This window comes from Aegilops tauschii, chromosome 5 (assembly GCF_002575655.3).
Source record: "Aegilops tauschii subsp. strangulata cultivar AL8/78 chromosome 5, Aet v6.0, whole genome shotgun sequence".
Taxonomy (NCBI): Eukaryota; Viridiplantae; Streptophyta; class Magnoliopsida; order Poales; family Poaceae; genus Aegilops; species Aegilops tauschii.
In genome coordinates, this window is record NC_053039.3 from 440,094,115 (window position 1) to 440,104,780 (window position 10,666).

At 50.3% G+C, this 10,666-nt stretch overlaps 2 protein-coding genes across 2 annotated transcripts; one reads left to right on the forward strand and one right to left on the reverse strand.

Annotated features, from left to right (window-relative positions):
- The first annotated feature begins 277 nt into the window (after positions 1–277).
- Positions 278–4,898, forward strand: LOC109780660 (protein ALTERED PHOSPHATE STARVATION RESPONSE 1). Its single transcript, XM_020339236.4, has 4 exons — positions 278–1,296; positions 1,415–1,632; positions 2,465–2,688; positions 3,874–4,898. The coding sequence occupies exons 1-4, from the start codon at positions 516–518 to the stop codon at positions 4,646–4,648; spliced, it is 1,998 nt and encodes a 665-aa protein (XP_020194825.1). The 5' UTR covers positions 278–515; the 3' UTR covers positions 4,649–4,898.
- Positions 4,899–5,120: 222 nt separating this feature from the next.
- On the reverse strand, positions 5,121–7,465 carry LOC109780661 (synaptotagmin-2). The gene is made up of 6 exons (XM_020339237.4): positions 7,147–7,465; positions 6,884–6,988; positions 6,546–6,801; positions 6,046–6,402; positions 5,792–5,926; positions 5,121–5,511 (listed from the first exon to the last, which is right to left on the reverse strand). The coding sequence occupies exons 2-6, from the start codon at positions 6,934–6,936 to the stop codon at positions 5,383–5,385; spliced, it is 930 nt and encodes a 309-aa protein (XP_020194826.1). The 5' UTR covers positions 6,937–6,988; positions 7,147–7,465; the 3' UTR covers positions 5,121–5,382.
- Positions 7,466–10,666: the final 3,201 nt, after the last annotated feature.

Here is a 10,666-nt window from a genome sequence, read left to right on the forward strand (position 1 = left end):
TCCGAGCGAGGATAGCACCAACCCAACACGCACCGAGACGAGCGGACCTGCCCGCCCGATCGGCGCCACCTCGGCTCGGCGTGCGCGACCGTTGGAGCCGCGGGGTCCGTCTCCCCGCGCCGGCCGCGGCGGGGCGCACAGCGGCCGGGGGCACCGTGGGGATTCGGGGCCTGGCGGGGCCCGAGAAAGACACCAGTCCCATGCACGCACGCCGCCCCAAGCTCACACCTCCCCCTCCCTCTCTCTGCTGCTCCACCTCACTCCCACCGCATGCTCTCCTCTCGCGCCGGTTACTTTTCAGCTCACTCCCTCACTCCACTCCCACTCCCAGCAGAAATTTGGAAGGACGCGACCCGGCCCGACCGAGGAGTCAAGAGGGGCGAGAGCGCGCTGTCAGTGGAGGCAACAACGGTTACTGCCTGCGTGCTCTGTCTTCCAGCCAAGATTTGAGGGGAAGGGGAAGGGGAGGCGAGTGAGCGGCTGATCGATCGGCCGGCCGGCGACGCGCGCCGGCGATGGGCTGCTGCCAGTCGAGGCTGGAGCGCCAGGAGGCGGTGTCGCGCTGCAAGGCGCGCCGCCGCTACACCAAGCACCTCGTGCAGGCGCGCCGGGACATGGCCGCCTCCCACGCGCTCTACCTCCGCTCGCTGCGGGCCACGGGCGCCGCGCTGCTCCAGTTCGCCACCGCCGAGGCCGACAACCCGCACCCGCACCCGCGCCCGACCCACCACCAGCGCCACCAGCCGCCGCCCTCCCCGCCTCCGCCGCCGCCCCCTCCGCCGCCGCCGCCGCCCCCGCCGCTCAGCCCCGCGCGGACCGCCAGCTCCTGGACCACCACCACCTCCTCCACCATCAGCGCCTCGCAAATCCTGCCGCCCCCTCCCCCTCCGCCCCCGCCGCCGCCGGCCCCAATGCCGTCCAGCTGGGACTTCTGGGACCCCTTCGCGCCCTCCTCCTCCCGCTCCCCCGCCGACGCCGCCGCCGAATGGGACGACGCGGCCACCTCCCTCGCCGAATCCCCCCGCGCCGCGCCGCCGCCCGTCGTCGTCACGGCCAAGGCCGCCCAGGCCCAGCCCCCGGCGCCGTCCGTCGTCACCACCACCACATCCACCGCCAGCGAGCTCACCGTCGTCGCCCTGCCCCGCGGCGGCGGCGCGGCCGGGAAGAAGGACCTCGCCGAGATCGCCACCGATATCGACGAGTACTTCCTCAAGGCCGCCGACGCCGGCGCCCGCGTCGCCGCGCTGCTCGAGGCCCCAATCTGCGAGCTCCCCAACGCCAACAACAGCCTCCCAGGCAAGAACAGTCCTCAGATCAGCTTACCTCCATTTTCCATCGGTCCATCCCGCTCACATTTTCAATTGTCTGACGAAATCTTTGCTGGGTGCAATGGAATCGATTCTTGCTTCTTCAGGGAGGGTGATGAGCTACGGCAAGAACCTGAAGCCGACGGGATGGTCGTGGGGCGGCGGCGGAGGAGGGTACGGGAAAGGCAGCAGCAATGGCTTCTCCAGGTTCGGGACAGGAGACGAAGGCATGATGGGCAATGGCGGAGGCAGTGGGATCCTCAGCCACTCCTCCACCGTCGAGAGGCTCTACGCCTGGGAGAAGAAGCTGTTTCTTGAGGTCAAGGTGAGTTTCGTTCATCATCTGTAACCCACTTCATTGGACTTCATTGGCCTTCTTTACGAGCTTCAGTTTTGGATCATCGATCAAAATGTGCAGTAGAGCTTGAGCAGATTGATTCATCTCGACATAGAGTAGGTGAGCAGGCGGATTCAACGAAATGCACGGCTTGGTTAGATAGATCTCAAACGGTGGGTGAATGAGTGGCTTGGTGCTTTTGAGGAGCCAGTGGCCCTCCTTTTGCTGATTATGACTATCATATTAGTACATTCTGTGATGGCCATGGGAGATACTAACAAGGATTCCACCGGGGTGGCAATTGGTTCTGTCTCGAGCAAAGTACATTCTGGTCACATGGATGCATTGTTTGTTTGTTCATTCACTTTGCAATAATCCTTTTTTAACCCTCTCTGTCAGGAGGTTCTGTAAATATGATATGCACCCTACGTGCCTTTGGATTCTTCCAAGTAAAAAAGATGATGTTTGTGTGTTATTTTATAACCTGCAAGACAGAATTTCATGTGCGGCTCTGTTCTCCGAATATTGGTACAACTGATGTGATCTTTCATCGAATTGTTTTAAACTTGTTTAGCTCATTTGCCACGGTAAAGAACTAAAGATAGGCTGTTTCATCGTCTTTCACTAAGTAATCATGAAATGTCAGCTTTAGTCTATACAGCTTTAAAGATACAAACCCTTGTGCTTCTTTTGATAGAGATAGGAATAGTGCATGCATGGCTTTGCAGAGTCAATTTTTGCCCCTTTTATCGCATCAAAACTTTGCACATACTATTACTGTGACGCTTTGGCTAACTAACCGCGCAATCAAATCGAGCAGAACTACGAGGGGCTTAAGCAGGAGCATGACAAGAAGGTGGGGCTGCTGAGGAAGCAGGAGGTGAGGGGCGTGGACTACCTCAAGATGGAGAAGAACAGGATGGAGATGGAGAGCCTCGAATCCAAGATGCTGGTGGCCACCCAGTCCATCGACACCACCACCTCCGAGATCATCAGGCTCAGAGAATCCGAGCTGTTCCCTCAGCTACTTGAGCTGGTTGCTGGGTCAGTACCACACCACCATCACTCCTCACTCATTCATGTACCGTATGCATCCAGTACTGGTACCTCACATGTCTCACTACTTCCTGTATCTGTCTTTTTTTGCATAGCACTTGCATATGCATGGTCAAAAAATAAATAAATATAAGCTTGATGGTATAGCTAGGCTGGACATATGGACCACGGTAAGGGGCTTCCCAGATGAGGCCTGTGATAACAGCAGTGCCATTAGTTCTTTGCTGTTTTGGTCCTGCCAACCACTGATTCAGAGTTTCAGACCATGCATGGTGCTGTTTCTCTTTGGTCCTCGTGCAAATGCACCCTTGGCACTGTAGCAAGTCAACACTCACTGATTTGCAAGGATGAGCATTCAAGTAGTGGAGTTATGTGATAGTGGTGTTGGTGGGATCCTTATGGGTTGACTGTCCTGACTGAATCTCCTGCTCACTGATTAGGTCAGTACTAGCTAGGCCTGCCTGAGAGATCTCCCAGGCATCATTGCCTGGTCCAGCTGAGCTGACCCCTCCCTTTAGGCAATGGTGGCTGTAGCTATATTACTTGCACATCAAACCTTTGAGGTCATTCATAGTGGTGGTGGTGTTTCACATGTCAATGCTTGATGCTATGAGCCTGATGATTAGTTTGGTGCTGTTTATCGCCATCAGAAGTTTTCCTTTAGGAAGTTTGGAACATAATAGCTGGCTGGTTCAACAGTTTCCAAAGAACTTTGGTTTCTTAAAGGAAAAGGAGGAAAGATCATGCGAGTCCCTTGTTCATGGCACCTCTGCTTTGGTATCAGCTGTTGCGTGCCTCACTCGCACTTCTCAGGTTCTTGTATAGTTTTCCATCAATGATACGGTGAGCTAAGCTTGGTGTGTACTTTGTCTTAACATCATGATGCCTCTAAATGAAAGAGTTACTTTGATATTACTGAATACACAAACCTCCTATTCGTTCCTGCTACCCACATTTTTGTTGCATTGTCAATTACGCAGTTTTGTTCCTGCAGTTTACTTCAGTTACTTTTGTACCCAGCTGCTCCCTGTGAATATCAATACTCTCATAGTACAAGTCAGATAGTTAGATGCATCATTTATTTCCTGCCAGTACATTTCCCTTTCTTGGGTAAACATGTATGTTTGCTCTGTTCTCATGCATGTTTCCTCTTGTGAATGCATTCCATTTCAGCTTGATGAGCATGTGGAGGGGCATGTATGAGTGCCATCAGGTACAGACCCACATGGTGCAGCAGCTTGAATACCTGACCATGAGCACCAGCCCAACCTCCAATGACCACCGGCAAGCGGCGCTCCAGCTCGAGATCGAGGTGGACAGGTGGTACTCGGCGTTCTGCAGCCTGGTTAAGTCCCAGAGAGATTATGTCTACTCGCTGACCGGCTGGCTTCGCCTCTCCCTGTTCCAATGCCTTCACAACCCACTCATGAAAGACATACAGAACTCCGACATCTACAGCCTGTGCGAGGAGTGGCAGCTGGCCATCGACCGGATCCCCGACAAGGTGGCCTCGGAAGGGATCAAAACCCTCCTTTCAGTGATCCACGCCGTGGTAGTCCAGCAGGCGGAGGAGCAGAAGCAGAAGAAGAGGTCAGATGCTGCATTCAAAGACTTTGAGAAGAAGACAGAGGAACTGCGATCCCTGGAGTCCAAATACGGGCCGTACTCTGCTGAAGGCTATGGAGAGATGACGCGGAAGACACCGGTAGCAGAGAAGCGGGCGAAGGTGGAGGCCCTGAGGAGCAGGGCGGACGACGAGAAGACCAAGCACGAGAAGAGCGTCGGGGTGACGAGGGCGATGACCCTGAACAACCTCCAGACAGGGTTCCCCAACGTCTTCCAGGCGATGACGGGCTTCGCCAGCGTCTGCATGGAGGCGTTCGAGTCGGTGTACAACTTCAAGCGGAGCTCGGACCGGGCGCTCGACATGAAGAGGCTGCTGACCTGATGAGAGTGGCATTGCCTCTGGTCACTGTATAAAATGTATACAGTTTGTAGGCTTGTAGTGTGATGGTAGTAGGGCTGGAAGAGAGTTTGATTTTACAGAGCCAACATTGGTCTGGTACCTGGTGACTAGTCTAGGCACAGAAATGCCTGGAGCTCGTTTACTTGCTGTAAATGAACTCGAGGCCTTGCCTTCCTTTCTTTTTGCCTGGCTTCTAGTAGCTGTTAATCATTCAAAATCTGGCTGTTTTGAAGAGCTGCGGTTTTTGATCATCCGGGCAGATGGTGTGATCTGGGGTTGGCTTTCCATTCATTGCTGCGATCGCACCGGCTTCTATAGCGCCGCGCCGCTTCTCTCTCAGGCTTTCTATGCATTCTGGAGAATTTGGACAGATGTGCTGTTTGCACTACCAAAATTTACACAAGTTGCACATAATAGCAGGGTTGTTTTGTGCCATGGTGTCACACAGGTGGTGTAAAGTGCAATTTCATAAATACAACAATTCAAAATTTCAATCTGTTCAGACGATAAGCATATGTTCAACAGTGAGCACCCTATCACCACAAAGAAGTTATAATTCCATTTCTGTTGTTGACAACAAGCCTACGTTTGTTCTCACGAAACCTTTGAGTAATTAACATAAAATCTCAAAGCAGAGTTCATTACATGTTTTTGCAAGCTGCTTCACGGCACGAACCCTCATGCGCTAGATCATTTTGGCACCTTGCTCGCAGCTTCTATGAAGTTCTCCACTGCAACTCGATTTGAATCTGCCCATATTTTGAGTCGATGAGACGATACTTTTCATTGATCCGCCTGTTGCTGATCACGTCTGCCAGGGTTATATCAATGTAGCCTAAGGTTTCCTGTAACAACATAATATAAGCAAAGCGATTGAACAATTTCGTACAATCCAGCCATTGTACTAAGAAATGCCATTAAGAGATATAGTCGAACCCACTTATTCATATCAAAAGATACTGAAGAAATGGAAGCAGTACTGTATCAAATATCTGTTGTGAACAGGAATTTTGTGGCTCTCCGTTATGACTATTTCCTCTAATATAGTCACGGAGCAACCAGAATGCTTGTAAGGCGAATTACTACATCAGTTAAGGGCCAAGCATTTCTTGTAGAATATCGTACCTTGTCATGTAATATTCCTCCTATCTTTCCAGCTTTGCTTAGGACCTGAACATGCAACTTATCATTTGTAGGTGGTTCCTCGCAAGCAAACTCAAACTCATGCTCCCAACGTGGATCCCTGTTCTTCTTGACAACCTAGAACAGAGGAGGAAAATCGAGTGCCATAAAGCATCAGAAAAACATCATAACCATTGTCACAAATTAGCTAGGTGCAAGTGCCTAATACTCCTATATACTACTACAGTTACAAATACCTTTGTTTTCTTCTCTTCTCCTTTAAAGGTTATCTTTGCGTATGGGTTTGTGTGATGCTTCCCTTCAACATCTTGAGCTTCGTGAAGGATGACGAAAAGCAGCCCACCACCAGCTGGAGTGTTGTCTGGGGCTTTCTGTACTTCATCAGTACCATCCATGCTTTCTTCCTCCGTGTCTTCTTCTTGCTTGAAAGGCTTATATGTCACCTCCAAGGTAATCTGACCACGAGATTTCTCATTTTGTACATCATTCGGATCCATGGTCTTGAGTAAGTTAAGAGTTGAAACTTGAGTCTCCTCCGGGGGAAGTTCTTTCAACAGAACCCTGTTCATGCCCATCTTCGCATGTTTACCAACCTGGATATATCGAAGAAATACTAGCTTAGCTGCAGATTACACCCTCTGCTCACAAATGTTAGAGACGTTTTGGCAGTTTAATATGGTAGTGTATATGAAAAGAAACTAATTCGGACTTGATGAACAAAGGAAGGAAGCCATGCCTGTGCCCGGTGGAAGACATTAACAACCAGCGACTGGTTTTCCAGATCCTTCACAACAAATTTGAAATCTTCATTCCACTCCGGATTGAGATTGCTGCGCTTTACTGTCGTTCTCTTGGATGGAAGCCAGTCATCCGACATCTTAAGTTTCACGTATGGATCTGATTTGCTACCCAACAGGAACAGGCCCTTCTTTTCCAGATTTTGTGCTCCTAAAACCTTCACAAGTAGAATTCCAACAGGCCTTTTCGATGCCCTGTCAGTATGCAGAAGCCGCCATTAGTAACAGACATTTTAAAAACGCTGCACAAACAACCGCAAAGTGATCAAAACTTTACGTTGAAGGATCCATTATAGGGACTTGTTGTGTCTTTGGCCACAGCAGACACATGCTCGCAGCTGGCTCCTAGAATCTACGTAGATGACTAGATGGTCTCCTGCAACTACAAACAATTGCACAAAATAGAAGAGTTGAATAACGAAACATTTTTATTTGAGCGTCTAAAGTACTTACTAAACAAAATCTATCTTTGGTCACACAACAATGTCGCGTGGTTTTGCATGAGCATCTAAACACATGGCCGCCGCCCACACGCTCTACCTCAGGCTGCTGCCGCCGCGCCGCGCTGCTGCGGTTCGCCGACAACCCGCGCCCGCGACCTCCCCGCCACCACCAGCCGCGGCCTCCGCCTCCCGATCAACAAGAGCAACCCGAGCTCTCTCCCGATCCTCTCACGGATGCTTAACAGAGTAGCAGAGAGTATATGGGGTCTAGGGTTTCTAATTGGGGAATTGAGTTCACGCCGACGCAGCGCCGAAGGAGAGCTCTTATAGGCAGCTAGCTCTTCACCGAGTGGAATCACTCCATCTATCTATCAAACCTTTTACCCAGATTACTAGAACATGGAGCACACTCGGCTAGGCGTCAACCGGCTGTGGATCTGCTTTTTAGCCGGTGCATACTCCCCCGTCGCTTTCCACCTCGCAGCGCACCCACGATTGTTTCTCTGTAGAACACTGTAGCGCTCTCATTCCCTAGTGCCTGGGGCCCTCGAGTAGTATCTCATACACTATGCGCTGCCCGACGGTGTCCCCTGATATGAAAACACCATTGCGGAAGCCGGCCATTCAATCATAGCTATCAGATTTTTCCTATTTGTCGGATCTTGTTCATGTACGCATTTTATCAAACACTTTGTGTGCACTGGAGCACGGACACACGCCATCTACGGTCATGACGACATAAGCAACAACTTGTGATTGAGAGTTGTTCCCTGTGATTGAGAGATTTGTTCCTACTGATTGTGAGACTTTTTCCCTATGATCTGTACCCATCCCACGAACCGACCGCATCCTGCGGCAGGTGCCGGTGCACGACGAGCTCCGGGGTTTTTTCAGTCATGCACGTTGTGGCCAAGAGAACTCCGGGATCCTTGTGTGTGGGCTTTGGTTTTTGTGTCCATGGCCACTGCCAAGGGCGAGCTCGAGCTTGCTTGTCTTCCACCGCGCTTGCTGGAGAGAGAAGAGAGGGGGGCACGTGGTTGCTTTTGGTTGGACATGCAGATATCTGGACGCCCGCAAAACGTCCTCAAGTTTGCGGCTAGTATATCGAACTTCAGACATGCGGACTAGTCCGCGGACATTTAGTGGACCCGTTGGATAGCAAAAGTGATGTAAACATTGCGGACGAGACATATACGGGCGCTTTGAGGGTTGCTTTGAAGGTGCGACCTCCAAATTTCCTCCCGCATCTGTCCGTCGGCTAGTCCACGGACACGAATGTGGGAGCCGGCTATCCCATGCTACACGCATACATTTAAACAACAATTGGAACTAACAGAACAAAATTCATGCAAACCGTGCGAATTTTGATATAAACACGACGGATTTCATTTAAACTAGGATAATTTGTACATAAAACCGAACGATATTTCGTCTGGTGAACTAAAAATCTTAAAATAAAAACCCAAAAAATACCCTATACTTGACGGTGACCTTGTAGGCCATGCCGGCCTTACCGCGGCTCCTTCTCCGTCATCGTCGGTCGTCGCCCGATCCGGCGTCGGAGTCGTCGAAGTCGGGCTTCGGGCGGCGGAAGGTGGCGGCGTCGCGACAGGGCTTCTCGGCAGCTTCCTGGCGCTTGCGGATGATCCTCTGCACTTCATCCTGCGCCGTGCGCAGCGCGGCCGTGGCCACCGACGACGTGGGCGGGAGGAGAGGGCGGTGAGCCTTGGAGGAGGCGGCATGGCGGCGGGGATCTCGCTGAGAGACCACTACTTGTCGTACTTGGCCATCTCCCCGTCAAGGCGGTGGAGATGCCACTTGCTCGTCTTCGTTGTCGTCACGGAACGGTCCAGAGCCTAGGCATACGCCAGCTTCGGGTCCGCCGCGGTGTGTGGCGGCGGGATGTCGGAGTCAGCGAACTCCGACTAGCGCGCCGTGTTCCGCCTGTCCCTCCGGAGCCGCTCCTTGTCGGCGTACTGCAGCACCGTTACGGCGCTTCGGGACGACGAAGAGTTGTCGATTCCGCCGCCAAGGTAGTGGCGAAGGCGACCGCGCGCCTTTGCGATCACATGGGGCACGGTCGGTGGCTGATACGTCTCCAATGTATCTATAATTTTTGATTGTTCCATGTTGTTATATTATCATTCTTGGATGTTTTACAATCATTTTATAGCAACTTTATGTTATTTTTAGGGACTAACCTATTGACATAGTGCCCACTGCTAGTTGTTGTTTTTTGCTTGTTTTTTAATTCCCAGAATATCAGTATCAAACGAAGTTCAAATGCCACGAAACTTTTTGGGGATTTTTTTTTGGACCAGAAGACAACTTGGGAGCCAAGGAAGCACCTGGGGGAGGCCCGTGGGGCCCACAAGACACCAGGGTGCGCCGGAGGCCCCTAGCGCGCCCTAATGGGTTGTGGGGCTCACGAGGGTCTCCTCCACCGCCTCTCAGCTCTATAAATACCAAAATATTCCAGAAACCCTAGGGGAGTCGACGAAACACAATTCCAGCCGCCGCAAGTTCCAGAACCATGAGATCCAATCTAGAGCCCTATTCCGGTACTCCACCGGAGGGAAACACGATCACGGAGGGGTTCATCATCCTCATTGGTGCTCCTCCGATGATGTGTGCGTAGTTCACCATAGACCTGCGGGTCCGTAGGCAGTAGCTAGATAGCTTCTTCTCTCTATTTGATTCTCAATACAATGGTCTCTTTGAGATCTATTTCATGTAATGGCTTTTTACGGTGTGTTTGTTGGGATCCGATGAAGTTCGAGTTTATGATAAGATCTATATCCATGAATATTATTTGAGTCTTTTTGATCTTTTATATGCACGATTATTTATAGCCTCGTATTTCTTCTCAGAATCTTTAGTTTAGTTAGGACAACTAGATTGAATTTTCTTGCAATGGGAAGAGGTGCTTTGTGATGGATTCGATCTTATGGTGTCCTCACCCAGTGACAGAAGGGGTACGTATGTATCGTTGCTATTAAATAAAAAAGATGGGGTCTATTTCTACATGAATAGATCGTGTCTACATCATGGCATCGTTCTTATTGCATTATTCCGTTTCTCCATGAACTTAATACACTAGATACATGTTGGATAGCGGTCGATGTGTGGAGTAATATTAGTAGATGCAGAATCGTTTCGGTCTACTAATCTTGGATGTGATGCCTATATATTGATCATTGCTTTGGATATCATCATAATTATTTGTTCTTCTATCAATTGCCCAACAGTAATTTGTTCACCCACCGAATACTATGTTCTCGAGAGAAGCCACTAGTGAAATCTACGGCCCCAGGGTCTATCTTTTATCATATTGCTTTCAGATCTATCTTTTATCGTATTTGTTTCCAGATCTATTATTCCAAAAGCCCAGAAATACCTTGCTGCACTTTTTCTTTACTTATTTTATTTTGTGTTTTTGCAAGATCTATTTATCCAATCTCATACAAATCAATCTATCTTTTTACCGAGGAGGGATTGACAACCCCTTTTACGCGTTGGGTTGTAAGTATTTGTTCTTTCTCTGCAGGTACCTTTTACATAGTGTTGCTTGGTTCTCCTTATGGATTGATAACATTGGTTTCATAACTGAGGGAAAT